General features: G+C 42.1%; 1 protein-coding gene across 1 annotated transcript in view; it reads left to right on the top strand.

Annotated features, from left to right (window-relative positions):
* The window catches only part of LOC126143131 (disks large homolog 5-like), a 221,608-nt gene that overhangs the window by 161,475 nt on the left and 34,466 nt on the right, over positions 1–25,667 (top strand). Inside the window, exons 3-5 of the mRNA XM_049915341.1 lie at positions 3,361–3,493; positions 11,271–11,419; positions 19,979–20,221. Of these exons, the coding sequence (XP_049771298.1) occupies positions 3,361–3,493; positions 11,271–11,419; positions 19,979–20,221 (525 nt within the window). The remainder of the gene's footprint in view (positions 1–3,360; positions 3,494–11,270; positions 11,420–19,978; positions 20,222–25,667) is intronic.

Below are 25,667 nucleotides of genomic sequence, written 5' to 3'. Positions count from 1 at the left end.
CCACAACACCAATGCGGTCTGTTAGGTCACGTTAATTGCTGGAGAAATGGCATCAGAGCAGGTGAAAGAGCAGTGTGTGCTTTCTTTTCACAAAACGAAATCACCAGTCGGTGTTCGGCGTAAATTTCGGGCTTCTTATGGACGCAGCCCTCCTGACTTTAAATCGGTAAAGCGAGGTATGCAAAGTTTAACGAAACGGGCAGTGTTGAAGATCGTCCTCGAAGTGGCAGGCCTTGTGTAAGTGATGCAACTGTTGATAGTGTTAGACAATCATTTCGACAGAGTCCGTCTAAATCGACTCGTCGAGCTTCTTGTGAACTTCAAATATCGCAAGCAAGTGTGGTGAAGATTCTTCGTGAAAGGCTTAGGTTGTGTGCTTACAAAGTGCAAATCTTGCAGGCCTTGCAACCGAATGATTTGCTGACACATGCTGAATTTGCAGCTGAGATTCTAAACAGGATTGATGGTGCTAATGATTACTTAAATCGCATATTCTTTACTGATGTATCCACCTTTCGTGTCAGTGGAATGGTAACGAGGCATAATGTCCATACAAGGGGTTCAGAGTCTCTACATGCTACTGTACAGTTACTGTGAAACAGTGAAAAAATGAATGTTTGGTGTGGCCTCATGCATAACAAGGTTTTTGGTCTGTTTTTCATCACGGAAAAATCCATTACCGCTAACATTTACTTCCATGTTTGGCAACAGTTCATTGCCACACAGTTAGAAGAATATAGACCGTGGATACTTTTCCAGCAAGATGGAGCACCCCCCATTGGGCTTTGATAGTGCGTGATTTCCTGGATGAAACATTTCCGGATCGGTGGCTTGCAAAGAACGGTCCAACACCCTGGCCACCCTGCTCTCCAGATATTACGCCCCTTCACCTTTTTTTCTGGGGCTATATCGAGGACAGTCTTCGTCACACCAGTTGCTGACATTGATGAACTGAAGGCTAGGATACAAGTTGCTGTGGATACCGTGACAGAATACATGTTACGAAACACCTGGTGGGAATGTGAATACCACCTCAACATTCTCCAAGCTACCGAGGGAGCACACATTGTGGTTTACTAACATAAGTGGTCTAAAAAAACTAGTAACTATGTAACGGCATCAAATGTAAATTATTATGTACTTTCAACATAGCAGCACAGTCAGCAATTGTGATAATCTAATATATAAGAAACTATCAGCCTCGATTGTGGTAATGAAACAAACCTTTACCTAGGTTTCAGCCCAAATAATTGAGGCTTCTTCAGAAGATTCACCTGAATCTATAATTTGTCTAAGAGGGCATGGTCTAGAAATAAGACATGCCCTCTTAGACAAATTATAGGTTCACGTATATCTTCTGAAGACAGGTCAATTATTTGGGCTGAAACCTAGGTAAAGATTGGTTTCGTTACCGCAATCAAGGCTGATAGTTTCTTATATATTAGTAAATTATTATGTCAAATGGTTATTCTGTAATAAATTGTTTTAATCATAGCTGCACTAGTTGGAACACTCTCCCATAACCTCCAGGCCTCGATCTTCCCTAATTGCTGTCCTCCATCTGCCTCTGCCCACTTCTCTTCTCCCCCTCTGTAGCACTGCACACCAGTGTGCATGGGTCAGTGAAGTGGTGAAATGCACCTATTCTAAACTTGCCAAATTACTTGTGCTCGAGCTACAGAAAGTGGTATTAGTTGGGGTAATTCACTGATGACTTCAGGGAATTGCTTCCGATGTATGAACACATAGGCTAAGAAGTGCACTGTCCAGTGAAGGAGGTTATGTAGAGTAACATAGTGCTTTTTAATTTCATTTATCTTCAGTAAAATTTGTAAGCAAATGTGGAGCCATATTATGTCTGAATTACCTCCATTCAAAAATTTCTTGGAATAGTCTTTCGCCGGCCGGAGTGGCCGTGCGGTTCTAGGCGCTACAGTCGCAGGTTCGAATCCTGTCTCGGGCATGGATGTGTAGGATGTCCTTAGGTTAGTTAGGTTCAATTACTTCTAAGTTCTAGGTGACTGATGACCTCAGAAGTTAAGTCGCAATGTGCTTAGAGCCTTTTGAATCAATAGTCTTTCATTGTAACATTCTCTACCATTTTGTTTCTAATACTACTTCCAAATCAGTTTAAAGCTGATGTGACATTCTTTTGGTTTTGGCTGACACTATTTTTGAATACTGAGGCGAGTATTTTTTGTACTGTAGAACAATAAAAATTCATTAGTAAATTTGTTGTGAGCTACTTTACCTTTCCTTCATACTGTGTTCTAATAACTTTCCTCAGTATGAATAAAATATATAGTAAATTATTACATATTCCTGTTGTTACAGAGTATTAATATTGAACATGCTATTCATATTGAACATTATACTGGGTGTACATAAAGTCCAGGAACACTTTAAATTATTTATTGCACACGAACTAAATATTGTACAGATGTCATGCATATTGCATTTTGAAGAGAAACTCTGAAAGGTGCGTTTTTTTGCAAGCATTCAGTATGCAAACCGTGAGTGACTCAGCAGATGTCAATATGGTAATAGAATTCTTGCCATGCCCATACCAGTGTGGCAGTCACTTCTTGTATTCTCCCGGAGCTCTTCTACGTTGAGTGGTAGAAGCAGTACGTACACCAGATCATTAATTTGCCCCCATAGAAAAAAAAAGTCTCTCACAGTGTGATTTGGCGATTGGGGAAGCCATTTCATGAAGCAGCTGTCCTCTTCTGTAACACAGTCGTGTTTTGGCTAGCACTGACTATTGGCAAATTGCCAAACTAGGCTATGGCTGTATATGTGTGGGGGGGGAGGGAGGGGGGGAGAGGGAGAGAGACTTTCAGTTTCTCTTCAAAATGACATATGTATGATATCTGTACAGTGTTTGGTTCTTGTGCAATAAATAATTGAAAGTGTTCCCGGACTTGATGTACACCCTGTATTCATATTTCTTAGCAAACTTGTTTACAATGCTAGCTCAATGTGTAATAACCACCATTAAATCAAGTGGCAACTAAAAGTGTTTAATTAGCAGCCATGGAAGTTAGATAAATAAAACTTGCTCTCACATACAACAAAAAATTACTTCTGGAAAATTTGGAATTTCAACCTGGAAATCTCAGAAATTGTATGATGAGTCATCACCTTGAGCTTTTTTGCATGTTGATTGTTTTCCATATTTCTCAGCACTGACAGACAGTTTACTAAATTTATTGAAAATATTTATATAGTATGTCTGTCTTCCATAAACAGCTATCTGATGACTGACACTGGTCTATCAGTCCAGTTGTCATTACATTCAAGCCAAACCCACAAAAATAACAACTAATTATTAATAATGCTGCATTTTATTTCTTGCAGTCAAAGGAAGAAGAAAGGTTAGCATTGCTAAGAGAATACAAAGCATTAAAAATGGAAGTCCAGGAAAAGAAAGCAAAGGAATTAGCACAAAAGGAGAGGATAGAATCTCTTAAAAGAGAGATCAAAGAAAAACGTACGTCTTTTCCAATGTTGGTTAGTTAATGCCTTGTAATATGCAATAGTTGATTTTAATTATTGTTAATATTACTATTACTAGTAGTGTTTCAATATTTATACCACCATACTGCTGAAATTCAGTCCCAGTAGTGATCATTCAAATGGTGTCATAAACTGTTTTTGAGAGTGTGCTACAGAAAGTGCTAAAGTTGGAGACAAATGTCTGAGAATTCAGGCAAAGGAATTGTTAAAAGTATATAGACATGGGCACCATTAAAAGGACAGACTGCTTAAATACTACTTTGATGGTTGCTAGAAAGTTTTTCCTTTCCTGCAGTGTAAATGATGTGCTGCTACTCTGTCAGAAGATTATAGGCATCTTTGCAATCATCCAATATCTTTCTTAGAAGCAGAGCCACATGACATCATCTGAAAATCTTTTTGGAAGGTTTCACATCCACATATATGCATTATTCCATCCAGGAATTTCCAGTGTTATGCATTCCCACATGTTGCATGATGTTGAAGAGAGTGGGGAGGGGGGGGTTGAGAGAGAGAGAGAGAGAGAGAGAGAGAGAGAGACTGACTGACTGACTGACTGACTGAAGGTCATCAGTAAAGAACATGTAACTAACATTTCACAATTTGTTGTGATCAACCATAAAGGAACTAGTAGTACATTGGTAATAAAACATACATGCATAATAAATATACTCATTTCAAAGATGTTTCCTTTTCAGTGTATTATACTTAAACTATCCTCTCTACCGTGATCAATTCGATGAGATGATAGGAGTTATACAGTTGCTCTCAGATCCGCAGCACTGTAGCAGATGTGATTTCATGTCAACATCTAGATAGTTCTTTGCTCCAGGAATGCATCATTGTTTCACTTTTTGTCTTCATTTTACAACTCCTTTTAGAGACATTCGTTGTGATCAACCATTCTTCAGAGACCTTTAATGTGTGACAAAATTAGTGTTGCTTGCAAATGTCAAATTTTTGAATTGTTCTCCTTGCATTTTGATTCCTTTGCCATATTTTTCTGTTGTCCTCCACTGCTTGTTCAGTCTACCTATTGAATAGCATTGGGGATAGGCTACAAACCTGATTCACTCCATTCTTGATCACTGCTTCCCTTTCGTGTCCTCAGACTCACAGCTGCATTCTGGTTTTTTATAAAAGTTGTAAATAGTCTTTTGCTCCATTTTTTAATTATACAACTTTCAGTATTTCAAATAGTGTATTCCAGTCAAATTTGTCAAAAGAATTCATGTAAATCTACAAATGCTATAAACACTGATTTGCCTTTCTTTAACCAGTCTTCTAAGATAAATGGCAGGATCAGTATTGCCTCATATGGTCCTACATTTCTCCAGGGAGATGTGATTATTCAGAAGTAATGACAAGGATGGGCTTTCTGTAAGTTCTGGTAGAAGTCTTGTCTGTATGTAGCCACTTTGTCAGTGACATTGTTGTCAAGGTTATGCAGTGCACACAGCCAAAGAAAGTGTCAGGACTGTTTGACTGGTGAAATGAAAGCTTTGAAAAAACTTGACTAATGCCAAATGAAAAGGCAGAGTAACAGGCGGAATATAATGCCCAATTAAGTCCCACCTCCAAGGTGTCATTGAGGCAAACAGTATCACTTTTGTGAGGAGTGCCAAAGACAATCACACAGTTGGCTATGGTGCTGAGTCTTCTCCCCACCCCACCCCCCCACCCCCTCCCCTTTTCCCCACAGCATGACACAGCAGGTAATGTCTGTTTGCCATGGGAATTAAAGGTGACAATGTCAGCTTGTCCTCAGGAAATGTAATCTGTCATTTTTGTATTGGCCTTGTCTGCAATTTCGTAGACACAGCCTTTGATCCCATAAAAGCATTATAACTGCCATATTTTGAAGGTAAAAACAGTCATACTCGGCAATCTACACATTGTGATTTCACTATTTCTTGGTTGACATTGCGTCATGGGCTAACAGCTTGAAAGTAAGGAAATTATTCAGTATTATGTGAATGAAAAGGTGTATACAGGGTTGTCCATTGATCGTGACTAGGCCAAATATCTCATGAAATGAGCGTCAAACGAAAAAACTACAAAGAACGAAACTTGTTTAGCTTGAAAGGGGAAACCAGACGGCACTATGGTTGGCTCGCTAGATGGCGCTGCCATAGATCAAACAGATATCAACTGTGTTTTTTTTAAATAGGAACCCCCATTTTTATTACATATTCGTGTAATATGTACAGAAATATGAATGTTTTAGTTGGACCACTTTTTTCGCTTTGTAATAGATGGCGCTGTAATAGTCACAAACGTATAAGTACGTGGTATCACGTAACTTTCCGCCAGTGCGAATGGTATTTGCTTCGGGATGCATTACCTGTGTTAAAATGGACTGTTCACAAATTGCGGAAAAGGTTGATATCGTATTGACGTATGGCTATTGTGATCAAAATGCCCAATGGGTGTGTGCTATGTATGCTGCTCAGTATCCTGGACGACATCATCCAAGTGTCCAGACCGTTCGCCAGATAGTTACCTTATTTAAGGAAACAGTTAGTGTTCAGCCACATGTTAAACGTCAACCACGACCTGCAAAAAATGATGATGCCCAAGTAGGTGTTTTAGCTGCTGTTGTGGCTAATCTGCACATCAGTAGCAGACAAATTGAGCGAGAATCGGGTAGCAGACAAATTGAGCGAGAATTGGGAATCTCAAAAACATCTGTGTTGAGAATGCTACATCAACATCAATTGCACCCGTACCATATTTCTGTGCACCAGGAATTACATGGCAACGACTTTGAACGTCGTATACAGCTCTGCCACTGGGCACAAGAGAAATTACGGGATGATGACAGATTTTTGCACGTGTTCTATTTTACGACGAAGCGTCATTCACCAACAGCGGTAACGTAAACCGGCATAATGTGCACTATTGGGCAACGGAAAATCCACAGTGGCTCTGAAAAGTGGTACATCAGCGACCTTGGCAGGTTAATGTATGGTGTGGCATTATGGGAGCAAGGATAATTGGCCCCCATTTTATCGATGGCAATCTGAATGGCGCAATGTATGCTGATTTCCTACGTAATGTTCTACCGATGTTACTACAAGATGTTTCACTGCATGACAGAATGGCAATGTACTTCCAACATGATGGATGTCCGGCACATAGCTGGCGTGCGGTTGAAGCGGTATTGAATAGCATATTTCATGACAGGTGGATTGGCCGTCGAAGCACCATACCGTGGCCCGCACGTTCACCAGATCTGACGTCTCCGGATTTATGTCTGTGGGGAAAGTTGTAGGATATTTGCTATCGTGATCCACCGACAACGCCTGACAACATGCGTCAGTGCATTGTCAATGCATGTGCGAACATTACGGAAGGCGAACTACTTGCTGTTGAGAGGAATGTTGTTACAGGTATTGCCAAATGCATTGAGGTAGACTGACATGATTTTGAGCATTTATTGCATTAATGTGGCATTTACAGGTAATCATGCTGTAACAGCATGCATTCTCAGAAATAAGTTGACAAAGGTACATGTATCACATTGGAGCAACTGAAATAAAATGTTCAAATGTACCTACGTTCTGTATTTTAATATAAAAAACCTACCGGTTACCAACTGTTCGTCTAAAATTTAGCCATGTGTTTGTGACTATTACAGCACCATCTATCACAAAGTGGGCCAGCTAAAACATTCATATTTCTTTACGTACTACACAAATATGTAATAAAAATTGGGGGTTCCTATTAAAAAAAATGCAGTTGATATCTATTTGACCTATGGTAGTGCCGTCTAGCGGGCCAACCATAGCGCCATCTGGTTTCCCCCTTCAAGCTAGACAAGTTTCGTTCTTTGTAGTTCTTTTGTTTGATGCTTATTTCGAGAGATATTTGGCCCTGTCACGATCAATGGACCACCCTGTATAGTTGAAGCTTACATTTGTACTGGCTCATAAAATTGTTCAAACACTGCCTAAATATTTAGCACTCTATGAAAGAGTAATATTCAGAAGTTGGTAACAAAATGGTGATGCAGCGGTGTCTTATTCTGATTGTAACTGTAAGTCTTCTGTTAGTCATATGGAGCTGGTTGTTTAATAGGACCGTACTAAGACATTAGTTTTCAGGACAATGAAAAACATGAAACACTGCATAAAAATTGTCAACATATAATTTGAAGATTGGTTTGCTGTAGCACCAACTGATATTTGTTTTTTATATTCTGTCATATTTGCTGGGCATGTACTTTCCACTAACTTCTAGTGATAAACCAGCAGAATCACAGAGGACAATAGTAACATTTCAAAACAATGTCAACGACATATAAAGAAACACAATTAGTTATTTCAGGCAGTTCCATAACGGAGATGATGATGACTTTTGATTTCATTTCCGTGAAACAGATGCATTGTAAGAGTTATTAGCACATGCCACTTCATCGCTCATAGCTTTCTTCATAACCAGTTTGTGGTTCATATTCTCCCAAGTTCGAAAAGCTTGTCACTTGACAGTAACATTAGATAGATGTTAGTCAGACAAATGTCCCAGTGCTCAAAACTATGAATTCCTCTAGTGAGACAGTCTAGTGTTTGGTTATGTTGGAAAAAAGGTGAGAAGAGATTAGAGAGACATCACCAAGAACTGCAGTTGGAGAGAACAGAATATGTGGATGAAGAAAGGTGAGTACTCAAGGAATGTGAATTTTAAAATTTTCCTGGCGAACTGACTGTTCAAACAAATCTCGGTCTTGCAGCCGGTCGTCATTCAATACTTCGCACGATATTTCAACTGGGCCCCTGCCGGTCATCTTCAGGTGAGCCATCGCAAACTGGCGAAAATGTCCTCCGTTCCACAATATACATAGCGTACTGTAACTGTTCTGCGCATACGTCGAAAACTTGATAGATGAACCACACTGCCCGCCGGCAGCGTCCTCCCTGGTGGAACAGTGGAACTCAGTCGCCCTCTGCGTTGCCGTTTGCCACGGCCGTCGACTCACTCTGTCGTCTTCGATTTGAGCAAATCGTGGAGATGATGGGATACTGTGCACTGTCCAGCTGGTAGCCGCTGTCACGGTTTAACAGATTTTCCACCAGTTGTATTTCTACGGATTCTTTAATAATGGAGTCCCAGAAAGATGTTGCTGTGGACAAAATCATTGTTTTCTCATACTCCATTGAATGTCCAATAGAAATACAATGTTCAGCAATAGCGAACTTGCTTGGCTGCAAAAGGCGGGTGTAACGTTGATGTTCAGTGCAGCATTCTTTCACGGTGCGTGTGGTTTCACCTATGTAAGCCATACCACATTGGCATGGTATCTTGTAAATTCCGGCCTTTCGTAGTAACAGACTGACCTTAACTGATCCCACAAGGTCCGCAATCTTCGATGGTGGGCGGAAAACCACTTTTACCTGAAATTTTCGGAGGATTCTTTATTGTTAGTGCCCTGTTACCTTGTGGTGTGTACAAAGACTAGATGTATGGTCTGCTAAGTGACTCTACCTATAGGAGGATTGATTACGATCCTACAGGACGTGTGCAATGGAAAACTTCAGCACTATTAAATTCCTCCTCCTTACCGCAAGAGACCATCAAGAGGTTAAGACCACATGGTTGTATACCTCCGAGACTGTATGGCCTTCCAAAGATTCATAAAGAGGGTCTTCCTCTGTGTCCAATAGTGAGCAACATTGGAGCTCCTACATATGATTTAGCTAAACATCTCACTTCCTTACTGAGACCTTTCGTAGGCAAGTGCTCACGTCACATATTTTATCAGTAGACTGGGGGCTCTTCGTCTTAGCAGTGTAAACCTTCTAGTAAGTTTTTATGTGGTCTCACTTTTTACAAAAGTTTCTCTTGCAGATTCTTTGACACTGATTGGTAACATGTTTCCTGTTGATATCACTGCTTTGTTCAGGCACGCTCTTTCCGCAAATTATTTTATGTTTAATCAAGATTATTTTGAACAGACTGATGGTGTCGCCATGGGTAGCCTCCTGTCTCTTTCGTGGCCAACCTTTTTATGGAGGATTTTGAAGAGAGCCCTTGAATCAGCTACTCTGAAACCAACAGTATTTTGGTGGTATGTGGATGACACTTTCATAGTGTGGCCTCATGGAGAAGATAAATTAATGGAGTTTCTACATCACCTCAACTCCATTTATAGCAACAACCGGTTCACCATGGAAATAGAGAAATATTGTTGTTTGCCTTTCTTGGATGCCCTGGTTCGAAGGAAGAATGATGGTTCTCTAGGGCATTCAGTTTACCGGAATCCCACTCGTACTGATTTGTACCTGCAAGCATCGAGTTGCCATCACCCATCGCAAACCATGAGTTTGCTTAAAACACTTGTTCATAGAGCTCATACTGTCTCAGATCTAGATAGCTTACCTCAAGAACTCGCCCATCTAAAGACAGTATTCAGTGAAAATGGATATCCCATCCGGCAGATTAACAGGGCACTAACAGTTAAAACTAAGAAGCAGGAAGTGAATAAAGAGGAGAACAAGCCAGAACAATCTTTAGCTTTTCTTCCTTTCGTTGGCAACACTTCGTTTAAAATAGAAAGAATCCTCCGAAAATTTCAGGTAAAAGTGGTTTTCCGCCCACCATCGAAGATTGCGGACCTTGTGGGATCAGTTAAGGACAGTCTGTTACTACGAAAGGCCGGAATTTACAAGATACCGTGCCAATGTGGTATGGCTTACATAGGTCAAACCACACACACCGTGAAAGAACGCTGCACTGAACATCAACGTTACACCCGCCTTTTGCAGCCAAGCAAGTCCGCTATTGCTGAACGTTGTATTTCTATTGGACATTCAATGGAGTATGAGAAAACAATGATTTTGTTCACAGCATCGTCTTTCTGGGACTCCATTATTAAAGAATCCATAGAAATACAACTGGCGGAAAATCTGTTAAACTGTGACAGTGGCTACCAGTTGGACAGCGCACGGAATCCCATCATCTCCACGATTTGCTCAAATCGAAGAAGACAGAGTGCGACAACGGCCGTGGCAAACGGCAATGCAGAGGGCGACTGAGTTCCACTATTCCACCAGGGAGGGCGCTGCCGGCGGGCAGTGTGGTTCATCTATCAAGTTTTCGGCGCATGCGCAGAATAGTTACAGTACGCTATATATTGCGGAACGGAGGACGTTTTCGCCAGTTTGCGACGGCTCACCTGAAGATGACTGGCAGGTGTCTAGCTGAAATATCGTGCGAGGTATTGGACGACGAGCAGCTGCAAGCCCGAAATTTGTTTGAACACTCAAGGAATGTTTGAGGTCTTCTAAAAGAACATGACAACCCAGTTCTTATTGTGTAGATTAACATCCATTATTTTCACCCAGGTCATGTTTGAAATGTTCTGTTATCATTATCTTTCTATGCTAGTATTATTAAATAACCTCATACAATACTGATGCTGTTTGTTATAAACTTAGTTATTCCCTCTTTCCTGCAATTATCAACTTACCCTGCCAAGAATGTTTCCCTTAGTCTCCATTTGCCAGTAACATTGTCATGTGTAAAAGAAATTTTGCTTCCTCCTGCAATTGTTCAGCAACTAAGTTAAAGAGCATTTCTCTCTATTCCTTCAACAGCATATTTCATTCACAACACGAGTGACGCATGATTGATGCATGTAGAGTGTAGAGTCTTGGGGTAGATGATCCTGGTCTAGGAGGAAGTGTGGTCGTTGTAGGACTTGTAGTATTACAGCTTTCAGTTACTCGTATTAGACACCCGTTTTATTTCAGATCAAAAAGCTTCAAGTTTGCTACATGAAATTCGTGAGCTGAACAACCTAACTTTGACTGTGAAAGCAGCATCTCAGCAGCTTGAGAATGGCATGAAGCTAATGTGTGACAGTAATTGCATCGCATCGTACAGCAAGAATGCTAAGCAGGTAAGTGAAGAGGTCTACTATAGCATTCATTTTGTTGTTAATATAACGGTATGTATTTGGTTGTTGAGGGTGTTACCTTGCTGCATTCATTAAGTTATTTGCACGTTCAGTGTGCCAGCAAAGGTACTTTCATAAAAGAAATCTGTCCCCCCCCCCTCTCATATCTTCTAGATTCATAGAGCAATTTCATTATGATACTATTCCTAAAAAACAGGAAAAATCCTCCTCAGAAAGTTGGCATAGTGTTTCCCTCTCAAGCTGTGTGCGAAAACCACTTGAGTGGTGTTGCAGAGGAAGCCACTTCTCATCTCGACTTAGAAAGTATCATTCTCCATTTTTTTATATAACCTGATCCTACTGTAGGCAGCATTGCAGAGAGCTTTCATATACAGGTAGAACCTTACATAGCTATTCTTTGACATCGGTCCATTAACAGACAAGTATTACGCAAATGTTCTGTGAACTCAGATTGCAATACCTGGAGGCAAGGAGGCATTCTTTCAGGAAATCACAACTGAGAAAAATTATAGAACTGGAATTTGTGAGAAATGGGAGAATGACCCTACTGCCCACCAATATACATCTTGTGTAAGGGCCACTAAGAGGAGATTAATCAGGGCTTGTACGGAAACAGTTTTTTGCCCCTACCTCCATTTGAGAGCACAAGAGGAGAGGAACTGCAGCTATCCACAGAGGTCCAGTGTAGGCTGCGATCATCATATGACAGTGAAACTTTGTAGACATGTTCAGGTGGAATGATTTATGCGTGGGAAAAATTAGTTCAAATTTTGGCCACCAGACGCAAATGTGGTGGTGTTAATTAGAGATGGGCAAAACTGTTCTTTTCAGAGATTGGATCAGAACTGTTCACTCCCTGAAATGAATTAGCTCTTTTTCATGACTCACCACTCATTTACAATAGAAAATAAATGGAAGGCACATTGCCCTTTAAACTTGGTTTATTCCAGTACTATACCTGTATTTTGATCTTATTTGATCCTATTTTGAAGTAACACAGATAATGAGTAAGAATTTTGTATTGTTTATTGAAATTTCCACGATATGACAAAGTTTTTGATTATTGATTTATTTTGCACTATCGTGGTTCTTTGGGTGATCGGAAAATGTTGTAACTTGAGATTTACATTAACAATATATTTGGCTATAATGTATTAAAATTTCATTAACCTCATACAAATACATCGCAAGCCATATATTTTTAAAGTGAACGTTTCCTTTCGAAGGCGCCTAAAATCGCAGAATCCGTACCAGAATAAGAAAAAAATATGTAAATTTGACTGTAAAACGAAAGTGCTGCATATAGCCTTACGCAGAATAAAACAAGGAAAATATTGGTGTATCACATTTTGCGATACGTTTATCGGTTCGCTCGTAATTAAAGCGTAAATTCGAGTGACCATAATAAAAATCCTATAGTAAGAGGAGTCATCAGGAACCTAATCTAATCAGTTTAAACAAATAAAAATAAAATAAAAACAGTTGATGTATACATAACATAATAATGTAATATACATAGCGGTATTACTACGAAGAACAATATCCAGTGGGGACGAACTCCGATGCAGAGGCGCTGAGTCGAGCAGGTCGAGCCGCGAGCTGTATTACTGCGTGAGCTGAGACCGCAGAGACCAGAGTGACACCTGAGTCGCTTTGCTCGACGCTCTGGCTAGAGTCGAGATGGTGGGGTGAGCGTCGAGCGGGCGAGTTCCGAGGGGGGGTGAGCGGTGAACTCAGCCGCTCCGAGACAAATCGTCCGTTCCCTTGTGAGCAGGTTTTTGCAAGTAGTTCCTATGTTATCCGCTAGGTGGCTCTCTGTCCTGTTGCTCGCATCAACTGCCCAGAGGGCAGGACGTGCGACTGAAACGATCGCCGACAGAGTGCAATGCGAAGTTAAGCTGCGCCAGACATTGCACAGTGCACACGGCAGACGACGCACAGAGACGGCACGGCATATGTGAAACACAAAATCCAATGGGGCACTGCACAATGCAGGCAACCAAGGTAGAAGCAGGTCAGAGGCCGGCGCTGGCTGTGTTGTGTTGTGTGGCGTGCACTGTGCTCTGACCAGCAGAGGCGCTGCTGATATGCTCCGTCTCTCCCTCTCTCTCTCTCTCTCTCTCTCTCTCTCTCTCTCTCTCTCTCTCTCTCTCTCTCTCTCTCTCTGCCGTGGGAAACGTTTGGAGCTACCGTTCTTTTTTTCTGAATCACTGATTGTTCACTCCTTTGAAAGATTGAACTCCATGAATTAGTTCAAGAGCGGATCCCCCATCTCTAGTGTTAATGTTAGAAAGATGTGTAGAAATGTACCCATATGTAATGGATTAGGAATGGGACATGGGCAGAAAAGGTCAAACAAGCAAGAAAGTCATAGCGTTGTTTTTATTTTTAATCTGTTACACAATTCATTCAATACGAGCACCAGAGACATCGAGATGCTGTGTCTGTGAAATGATGCGATCGACAGTTGGCCGCAGCAGTTCTGGTAAAATCTGAGCAACGTATTTCTGTTTACTGGCCTTCAGAGCACATAGAGACCAAATGTGTCCCAGGTAAACACATTATTTTAGATCTTCCCAGTACCAAGTCACGTGGTTTCATATCTCGAAGGCCATGCATCTAGAAAATCTCTAGACATAAAACGATCACGGAAGGTTGCATTAAGCAGATCTTTCATCGGGCGAGCGACACGAGATGTTGCTCCATCTTGCATGAAAACAGTGGCTTCCACAGAGTTGTCTTCCAAAGCAGGAATCGTGCTGTAAGAGGACATCTCGATAATATGAATTTGTCACTGTATAGGTACTCACGAATGCACATTACACGATTTCATACAGGAAGGACAATGGCTCTTGAGTATAACACAAGGTTTAGCAGTACCCCAAATTCGGCTGTGCTGTGCATTCACTGCACCCTGTAGTGTAAAATGTGCCTCATGGCTTCAAATGATGTCAGGCCACATGTCATAAAATTTGATCTGTGCCAGAAACCGAAGAGCAACTTCAGAATGTTGCTGCTGATTCAGAGATTCCAGTCACTGCACTGTCTGGATGTTGTGCAGATACTAGTGTAAAATAAAACTCAAAACTTTCCGTACTGTTGAACATGGGATAGAAAATTTTCGTGACACAGCCCAAGCACTAGCAACATCTGGGGAATGTACTGCACAGTCAGTTACAAAAAAAGCACCTCGTCAATACAGCACGGATGCCATATTGTCGTACAAGGTACAGTGCCAGATTTACACCTGGTGGCCAAAAGTGAACCAAGTGTTTTCCAGGTGTTGACAGATGTGAAAATTACCGAACTATCAGTTTAATAAGTCACAGCTGCAAAAAACTAACGTGAATTCTTTACAGATGAATGAAAAAACTAGTAGAAGCCGACCTCGGGGAAGATCAGTTTGGTTTCCGTAGAAATATCGGAACACGTGAGGCGATACTGACGCTATGACTTATCTTAGAAGCTAGATTAAGGAAAGGCAAACCTATGTTTCTAGCATTTGTAGACTTAGAGAAAGCTTTTGACAATGTTGACTGGAATACTCTCTTTCAAATTCTGAAGGCGGCAGGGGTGAAATACAGGGAGCGACTGGCTATTTACAATTTGTACAGAAATCAGATGGCAGTTATAAGAGTCGAGGGACATGAAAGGGAAGCAGTGGTTGGGAAGGGAGTGAGACAGGGTTGTAGCCTATCCCTGATGGTATTCAATCTGTATATTGAGCAAGCTGTAAAGGAAACAAAAGAAAAATTCGGAGTAGGTATTAAAATCCATGGAGAAGAATTAAAAACTTTGAGGTTCGCCGATGACATTGTAATTCTGTCAGACAGCAAGAGCAGTTGAACGGAATGGGCGGTGTCTTGAAGGGAGGATATAAGATGAACATCAATAAAAGCAAAACGAGGATTATGGAATGTAGTCGAATTAAATCAGCTGATGCTGAGGGTATTAGATTAGGAAAGAAGACACTTAAAGTAGTAAAGGAGTTTTGCTATTTGGGGAGCAAAATAACCGATGATGGTCGAAGTAGAGGAGATATAACATGTAGACTGGCAATGGGAAGGAAAGCGTTTCTGAAGAAGAGAAATTTGTTAACATCAAGTATAGATTTAAATGTCAGGAAGTCGTTTCTGAAAGTATTTGTATGGAGTGTAGCCGTGTATGGAAGTGAAACGTGGATGATAAATAGTTTGGACAAGAAGAGAATAGAAGCTTTTGAAGTGTGGTGCTACAGAAGAATGCTGATAATTAGACGGGTAGATCACACAACTAATGAGGAGATACTGAATAGAATTGCGGAGAAGAGGAGTTTGTGGCACAACTTGACAAGGAGGAGGGACCGGTTGGTAGGACATGTTCTGAGGCATCAGGGGACCATAAATTTAGCTTTGGAGGGCAGCGTGAAGGGTAAAAATCTTAGAGGGAGACCAAGAGATGAATACACTTAGCAGATTCATAGGGATGTAGGTTGCAGTACGTACTGGGAGATGAAGCTGCTTGCACAGGATAGAGTAGCATGGAGAGCTGCATCAAACCAGTATCAGGACTGAAGACGACAACCAACTACTACTACTACTACTACTACTACTACTACTATAAATAATTCACTCTGTGCTGTGTAGACTAAGAACAGATAAACAATATAAGGCAGTGAGAAAGTCGAGGATAGGCTGCAGCAGGTGGAGCATGCAGTCATTCGAGCAAGCCAGTGGATGTGGAGCAAGAGCTAGTGCATTCTGTACTGGTATTTTGAGTTCTGTCATGGGGAGAATTTTCTCAGAGAATGCTATTTAAGTTGTAAGAGAGAAATGCTTGTTTAGACACACAAGTGGTGTGGCTCTGTGGGTAAGTTCCTTGCTTCACATGCAAAGATATGGGACAGATCCCCATTTAGTCTTGATGTTTCCTTCATTTCACGTACTGTCTCTTTCTCCTCTGGACAACTGTCTCTTAATGTGGAAAAATACCAGTTGTGCAGTGGTATGGAGTGCGTCGAAGTGTAACACGCCTCGACTCGCTAGGAAGAAAACGGCATCCCACCTCAAACAGGACCGCGTCTAGTAAACCACTACGGTGTTGAAGACAATCTGTAGGATAAGGACAACTGTAATTTTTTGTGTTAAAATAATCAGTTGTGTAGCAGTTGTCTTAAAAAGCAGTGCCCCAAAATGTTGTTTCCTCCCCATGCATAGACATGACTATTTATGAGTCAATGCCAGATTGTCAGTAAAATAGTTCACTGTAACTGGACAAAGCTAATGATGTTCTTCTTATTATAACATATCACTTCATAAAAGTGATAACTTACTACCTGTACCAGGTGTAGAAGTATGAAACAAGAATTCCCCTATAGATAGTGTTAGTCATCAGTGTAGGGCCTGTGAGACCGCGTCTGCAGCTCCATCTGCTTCCTGAAACGGCTGATGACGAATGTGCACACGAATCAAAGTTCCGTACATCGGTATCTGTTTCAAACCTGTAAACTTGTCAAGTTTTTTGCTTACAAACTAAGAGTTACGGACAAGATTCATTTTTTTGATGTGAGAAACGAGTGTGGGAAACCACCGAAAAAGTTAGAAGACAACCAATTGCAGGTTTTGAAGATGATGGGCAGTGGGTGAGGATGATGGGGAGTGATACTCAAACTCAACAGGAACCCCCAGAACAATTGAATGGAACTCAAAAAGCCATTTCTTTTTGGTTGAAAGCTATGCGAAAGATGCAGAAAGTGGGAAAATTGGTTCAGCATGAACTGAAAGAAATACGGAAAGCAGATCAAAAGACCACTTGGGAAATACTACTCACCAGATAAAAAGAAAGTCGTTTCTCCATCAAATAGCGACAGGTGATGAAAAATGGATAATTTTGAGAATACTAAGTGTTGTAAATCAAATGTGAATCCAGGCAAACCATAGACATCCAGTGTAAGACCAAATTGCTTTGGAAAAAGACGATACTGTGTTTGGTAGGACCAGAAGAATGTCATCTATTATGAGCTGCTAAAATCTGGTGAAGCCAATCACACTGATCACTGCCAACAATAAATGATCTATTTAATTCGAGAATTAAGTAAAAAATGACCAAAATATGGAAAAAGACAAGTCGTATTGCTCCGTGATAACGCCCCATCTCACAGAAAAATGGGTCAGGGAAATGACCCAGGCATTCAGTTGAGAAATACTAGGTCATTCTGCTTAGTTTTCAGACTTGGCTTCGTCCTATTATCATCTATTCGCATCACTGGGACACGCTTTTACTGAACAATGCTTAAATTCATACGAAAATGTATGAAAATGTCTCACTGACTCTTTCTTTTCGAAAGAACTACTGTTGTTGTTGTTGTTGTTTTTTTTTTTTGCATGGCATTCATAGCCTGCTGGAGAGGTGGGAGAAATGTATAAACAGCAATAGAGATTATTTTGAATGAAATATTGTCAGTCAGTTTCAAACAGATGTGTAATTATTGCAGCCAAATTCCAGTGACATACAGTACTTATACAACTGCTATGTTTCCAGTGAGTGATCGTCATCAGCACATAGGAATTTTGTTAAGTGGGTAGTAAGTGAGAAGTAGAGAATTTGTTTAAATGTGCATGAAATCGGGAGGACGGACATCTTGTTTCCACAAGCAACTGGTTACCACAATACAGCACTGCCCCAGACAACCCTGAAGCTCGTAACAAAAAAGGAAAGCAGAAGATACATTGTGTCTAGCCCATAAATTGGAAAGACTGGTCATTTAATGTGAACAATGTTAATGTTTATGGATTGAAATGTAGTAAAAGAAGTGTTTCCTGCTGCAATATTCAATCAATATTACAATGTTTTGTGAAGAAGGTAAGCTAACCTTAGCAAAGCAAAAGGGGATCTCAGGTAATTGTATTATGGTTCTTATACCCTTTCAACTCATTCCTAATTTAACTACAAATTAACTGAGGCAGAACACAGGTAACATTTCATTTATGGCATTCACATCAGAACTATCAATATTACTGAAATTTCAACTGCTATAGCAGTAATGTGTGACAAGCTGGGAGTTTTGGTCGGACAGGAAGTGTGTTAAGATAGCCGAAGTTATGGCGACCGCTCGTGTAAAAGGGCCCTCGTAGTTCTGTTGGTACATTGTTATATATAAGTGAAACGTGCAACTGGTAACATAAGAAGAAAATTCTCTCTTGTCGTACTAATAATCCTGTGAAATTACCGTATTTACTCGAATCTAAGCCGCACTTTTTTTCCGGTTTTCGTAATCCGAAAAACCGCCTGCGGCTTAGAATCGAGTGCAAAGCAAGCGGAAGTTATGAAAAATGTTGGTACGTGCCGCCACAACTAACTTCTGCCATCGAATATATGTAGTGCTATGCAGGCATGCTTTGTAGGCACAAAGATAAATACTGGTGCCAAAACCTCTGCGTGAGTAAATAAATAAAAAAAAATAGTGGAAGACGAGCTTTTTTCTCCGCCGCGAGTTTCGACCACTGCATTTTCTTAAATTATCCAACGAAGTAAATACAAATTCCGTATTGTTCATCTTCGAATGTAGCACACTTTCAGTGTACTACGAAAATCTGACTGCAAGACTGTTTGGGATGTTTGTCAATATGACCAACTCTACGTTCTGAATTTTTTCCTACCTGTGAGAAGAGATGGTTGCTAATAGGAACCTGATGAAATTTGAATCACATACAGTATTCTCTTCACCATAAGAATAGTACGAATATAAACATTTTGCCATGTATTCTTTCGTGTTTGCTGCTATCTCATTTAAGTCCTGTCTGCCTAAAACTACGAAACTAGAGTGAGACAACAGCAAACGCTGAAGAATATACGTATCGTGTCGTGTTTATATTCGTATTATTCTTATGTCTAATAGTGATAGTCAGAAATGAAGCACGGCAAGTGACTAGATTTTTAAATCTAAGATGACTCTAATTTGTGTGCAGAATTTGATGTAATAAAGAAGCGGCCGCAAAGATTTTCAAACAGAGAAAAATTTTCGCCTAACTCTCGTTCAGAACATGTTCTATCATACGGAGTCTATTATTTGATTCTTGTTGAACATTATCAAAGAAAGCAGCTGTGTAAGTAACAACAAATAGCAGTCTCTTGCCATTGTTTCGCTAATGAGATGATTTCTCTCTCTCTCTCTCTCTCTCTCTCTCTCTCTCTCTCTCTCTCTCTCTCTCTCTCTTTTTTTAGAATGCGACAAACAATGCATGACACAGTGCAGTAATGCTACGTGGTAAAGCTTAACTGCTAAGCTTACGACTCGAACCAAACTACTGTAGCTGTATCGTCATTCGTTTGACCTAAATTGTGTCTCATATTACAATGGACCAACTTTGTTTCGATTTGGAGGTGCGGCCTAAAACTTTTCTCTCCCCTTGAATTTCGAGTCTCAAATTTCATGTGCGGCTTAGATTCGGGAAATTTTTTTTTCCTTTATTTCGAGTCTCATTTTTCAGGTGCGGCTTAGATTCGAGTGCGGCTTAGATTCGAGTAAATACGGTACAATAATACTACACTCTCTGTTACTAGGAGCAGCAGTCTTCACCATCAGAAACTCCTTCCGTGGTCGAAAAATTTATAGCAGAACAGGAGGTGGTGATTGCAAAACTCGCGGAGTCTCGCATCTCGGCACCACCTGAACCGACGCCAGATGTAGGATTGTATGCTGAACTGATTGAGGCAGAAGTTCACAACGTAGCCCTGGAAAAGCAGTTGAAAGAGAATGAATCTAATATTGAACTGGCCACTGAAAGTCTGGTGCAGAATACTATGGTAAGTACTATGAGACTTCCCAGATTCATTACTTTTTGTGAATAGTTCCCAAAGAAATGTGGACAGTTGTCTTATTAACAGAGCATGTTATCACCCTGTCACTGAAAATCTGAAAAAATTACTTAAATGTTTGTGCTGTTATGGTTGTGGTCTCTAATCAAAAGATAAGTTTGATGCAGCTCTCCACAGCTGCCTATCGCATGAAAGCATCTTCATTTCTAAATAACTGATGCGGCCTCCATCCATTTGAACCTGCTTATTGTAGTCATCCCTTGTTCTCTCCTACAGTTTTTACCCCTGGCACTTCCCTCCGTTAGAAAATTGACAATCCCTTCGTGCCTCAGGATGTGTTCTACCAACTGATCTGGTATTTTAGCCAAGTTGTGCCATAAATTTCTTGTTTCTCCAATTTAGTTCATTAGTTATTTGATCTGCCCATATAATCTTCCTTCTCGTCCAAACCATATTACATGTCTGCACAATGCTACACACCATATGAATATCTGCAGGAAAGAAGGAAAGACTTCCCAACCCTTAAATTTATCTTAAATCTTAGGAAACTGCTTTTTTTCCCCAAAATTTAATACTTTCTCCCAGACAAGAAACAAATTGTTTATAAACAGAAGAAATGTGTTTAGAGTCTTGAAATGAATACTTCAGTATATACAACACATTATTCCATTCATCCCACTACAGATGCAGTTCTTTGAAATAGGAAATGTATTGTCAATCTCATAGGAAAAGAGCATACTTCAACAACATGTTCTATCAGTACGAATGTGATACTCCTGCATCTGTTTTATGACTTGACTTCATAGCATGTAAGTGAATTAGATCGTCGCAATTTTTTGTGGAGATCATAATACCAGACCTGATCGTATCCCCAGCAAATAAAACAAATTGCATTTATACACCAAGGCAATTACTGATCGCAAACTTTCACTTGGCTGCCGGTTGTAGAATGCTGGGAGTAGAGGCTCGCATACGGCTCGTAGCACATTGGCTGTTGCGACAAGCTCCACCTCCTTCTCATAGGACAGCCAGCTTACAGCTGCAGCTTATAAAAGAAATGGAATAAGCATCACCTTAATGTTTGAGTAATTGAAAACAGTTATTACTACAATATAAGTATTACTTCCAAAAACAATGAGGAATGTGTAGGTAGAACTAAAATCTTACAAAACTAGTTGCTTCCACTGCAGTTGTCCATGGTTGTGTCCATGCTAGTGGACAGATTTGGTGGTGCTGGATGGACACGTGTTAATGACAGTGTTGTCAACGGCAATTTTCATCACACCGATGCGCCTCCAGTAATCTTCCTCCAGCTCTCACATTTTCAACAGTAAGGTTCCCACCCTCACTGGTGATATACTGATAGGCAGCATTGGCGAGATTTGACATGTTTCCGGCAGAGATATCCGAGGTAGCATAGTGGTTTGCAATGTGGACTCGCATTTGGGAGGACGACGGTTCAATCCTGTGTCCTGCCATCCTGATTTAGGTTTTCCAAGATTTCCCTAAATCACTTCAGGCAAATGCCGAGGTGGTTTCTTTGAAAGGGCATGGCCGACTTCATTCCCCATCCTTTCCTAATCCGATGAGACTGATGACCTCGCTATTTGGTGCCTTCCCCCAAATCAACCCCCCCCCCCTCTCCCCCTTCTCAGCAGAGATACCCCTCATAACATTTTGTTCTCTGAATTGTCTTTTCAGTTTGGCCTGTGCAAACTCGGTTGCATTCAGATTGCAGTTGTATGGTGGCAACTAAATAAAATTTAATGAAAACAAAATATGATCCCTTTCCACAAAACAAATAATTAACAAACTTTATACTCAACACCCCTTCTGGCTGCGTTTCTGCCATTTACAAAATCAAGCTGACTCGGACATAAGTTGCAAATTCCCGTATTGCACAAACTTTCTCGTGTATACATTTGCATAGTTCTAATGAATATCACATTCTCAGCTTATGTATGCCATTCTCGCTCCATCCCTCGATCCCCCCCCCCCATCCCTCGATCCCCCCCCATCCCTCGATCCCCCCCCCATCCCTCGATCCCCCCCCCATCCCTCGATCCCCCTCCATCCCTCGATCCCCCCCCATCCCTCGATCCCCCCCCATCCCTCGATCCCCCCCCATCCCTCGATCCCCCCCCCATCCCTCGATCCCCCCCCATCCCTCGATCCCCCCCCATCCCTCGATCTCCCCCCCCATCCCTCGATCTCCCCCCCATCCCTCGATCCCCCCCTCATCCCTCGATCCCCCCCATCCCTCGATCCCCCCCCATCCCTCGATCCCCCCCCCATCCCTCGATCCCCCCCATCCCTCGATCACCCCCCATCCCTCGATCCCCCCCATCCCTCGATCCCCCCCATCCCTCGATCCCCCCCCATCCCTCGATCCCCCCCCATCCCTCGATCCCCCCCCATCCCTCGATCCCCCCCATCCCTCGATCCCCCCCCATCCCTCGATCCCCCCCATCCCTCGATCCCCCCCCATCCCTCGATCCCCCCCCATCCCTCGATCCCCCCCATCCCTCGATCCCCCCCCCATCCCTCGATCCCCCCCCATCCCTCGATCCCCCCCCATCCCTCGATCCCCCCCCATCCCTCGATCCCCCCCCATCCCTCGATCCCCCCCAATCCCTCGATCCCCCCCCATCCCTCGATCCCCCCCATCCCTCGATCCCCCCCCCATCCCTCGATCCCACCCCATCCCTCGATCCCCCCCCATCCCTCGATTCCCCCCCCATCCCTCGATCCCCCCCCATCCCTCGATCCCCCCCCCATCCCTCGATCCCCCCCCCATCCCTCGATCCCCCCCATCCCTCGATCCCCCCCCCATCCCTCGATCCCCCACCCATCCCTCGATCCCCCCCATCCCTCGATCCCCCCCCATCCCTCGATCCCCCACCCCATCCCTCGATCCCCCCCCATCCCTCGATCCCCCCCCATCCCTCGATCCCCCCCCCATCCCTCGATCCCCCCCCATCCCTCGATCCCCCCCCATCCCTCGATCCCCCCCCCATCCCTCGATCCCCCCCCCATCCCTCGATCCCCCCCCCATCCCTCGATCCCCCCCATCCCTCGATCCCCCCCCCCCATCCCTCGATCCCCCCCCCATCCCTCGATCCCCCCCCCATCCCTCGATCACCCCCCCATCCCTCGATCACCCCCCATCCCTCGATCACCCCCCCCCCATCCCTCGATCACCCCCCCCCCCCCATCCCTCGATCCCCCCCCGGCTGTAGTTTCAGTTCATACAAAAGATGAATACTTTACGGTCCGTAATTCAGTTTCACAATGCCAGCACCGTTACTGTTTGTTTTAAATAAAAGTTTGTATCTCCAGAAGTATGGAGGTTATTGATTTGAAAATTTAACACTATGGTTGTGTTATCAATAGAATTTGGTATACAAAGTATGAAATAGATTAATATTTAATAGTACTACTTAGATTCGTAGAGGGTATGAGGAATGTATTGCATGCAGCTTTAGTCAAGGACATGGCTCGCACGGCCCAGTAGCCAGAGTGTGTGAGAAACAAAATCTGCTCTCCTCATGGCTCCATGCCAAGCTACGCTTTCAATGCAAGATGACAACTCATAATACAAGGGAGGATTGAAAAGTTTCGGAATCACCACAAGAGTTCAGCACTATTACAACACATATCACATATATTCATTGGACTGTTGCCTGTAAACACGTGCCACATCAGTACTCTTGGGGAAAAAACTGTTGTGGTAATGTGGCTCTGTTGTTGTTCCTGCAAAGTAATTTGCGAAGAGTAAAAAATTGAGATTCGAGCAGTTATTAAGTACTTTGTACAGAAAGGTATGAAAGCAAAGGCATTGATGCCGATTTCCAGAATACACTGGAGGACTCTGCTTCTTCATATACAACAGTTGCCAAGTGGACAAATGAATTTACATTCGGTCAGGAGTGCTTAGATGATCCGCGCAATGGTCAGCCGAGACGTCATTACTCCAGAAATAATTGCAAAAGCACACAAATTGGTCACAGAGGATTCAAAGCGTGTGAAATTGCTCACGCTTGCCAGATGTCATCTGAAAGGGCATATCGTATTTTAACTGAAGAATTAGAAATGAAAGAATTATCTGCAAGATGGGTGCCGTGACTCTTGACGCTGGATCAAAAACGCACGAGAATGGACATATCAGAACAATGTTTGGCCTGTTTTAAGAGAAACGAACAGGATTTTTTCACCGGTTTGTGACCACAGATGAAACTTGGGTGCACTACTATACCTCAGAGACAAAAACAGCAGTCAAAGCAGTGGAAACGTGCCGATTCTCCGCCACCGAAGAAAGCAAAGGCAACTCCTTCAGGTCATGGCATTAGTGTTCTGGGAAGCAAAAGGGATCCTGTTTGTACTTGTAGATTATCTCCCCACTGGGCAAAAAGTTACTGAAGAATACTATGCTAACATCCTGGACAAATTGCAACAAAAAGACCAAGGAGGAAAGTTAGCAAGGAAGAAAGTGATCTTCCCTCAAGACAATGCGCATCCGCACACATGTACCATCACCATGGCAAAATTACACAAACTAAGGCATTAATTGTTGCCACACCTGCCTTATTCACCTGATGTAGCTCCACTGGACTTCCATATCTTACAAAAACTGAAACTTTTTCTTGGTGGATGAAGCTTCACTTTAAATGAAGAATTGATGGCCGGAATTGGCAACTGTTTTGCAGGCCTGTAGGAAACTCATTTTTGAGATGGGATCAAGGCAATGGAACATCGTTGGACCCAGTGCATTAACCTACAAGGAGACTACACTGAAAAATAACAAACATTTCAGTGATGTAAGTACTTTTTTTTTCTATTTCGTTCTGAGAACTTCTCAAACTGCCCTCGTAACTTGCTGTGGTACAATCAGATGGCAATTTCTCGTTGTGCCTACTGATATGCTGTACAGTGCTGTTCACGACACAGTCCATCAACCACAGGTATTGTTGATGAGCAGCGGACATGTTGAGCATTTACAGTAATGCTGCAGGCTAAAGCAATGAACTAAAATTTGTACTGTACTGAAATTGGAATCCTGGGTTTCCTGCTCACTACACAGACGTGCTAATGTTATGCCAAAGTTGCCGCTGCTACCAGAGCTGCAGTGAATACTCTTGTAATCTCCCTCCCATATACAAATTCCAGTTCACACCTCAGCCCATTGCTATTCCACTTCTAAACTCGAATCAGTATTGCAGAGGCTCTCCAATATTGGAATAGTGCCTTGGCAGTGAGTGAAATGGGATTAATCCTGCCTGTACATCGTGTAAGTTGATGTTTCTGCCTCAGCCTATATCATTACTGTAGATATAGGTGAGGAACATAAACTGTATGTGATTAATCTTGAGTGCTTGTTATAAAGATAATCTTTACTGAAAATTGATTGTTGTGCTAAGTATTGCTTTTATAACAA

This window comes from Schistocerca cancellata, unplaced genomic scaffold, assembly GCF_023864275.1.
Source record: "Schistocerca cancellata isolate TAMUIC-IGC-003103 unplaced genomic scaffold, iqSchCanc2.1 HiC_scaffold_782, whole genome shotgun sequence".
Lineage (NCBI taxonomy): Eukaryota > Metazoa > Arthropoda > Insecta > Orthoptera > Acrididae > Schistocerca > Schistocerca cancellata.
The sequence above is the reverse complement of the archived record's forward strand: the minus strand, read 5'-3'. Positions and strand labels throughout refer to the sequence as shown.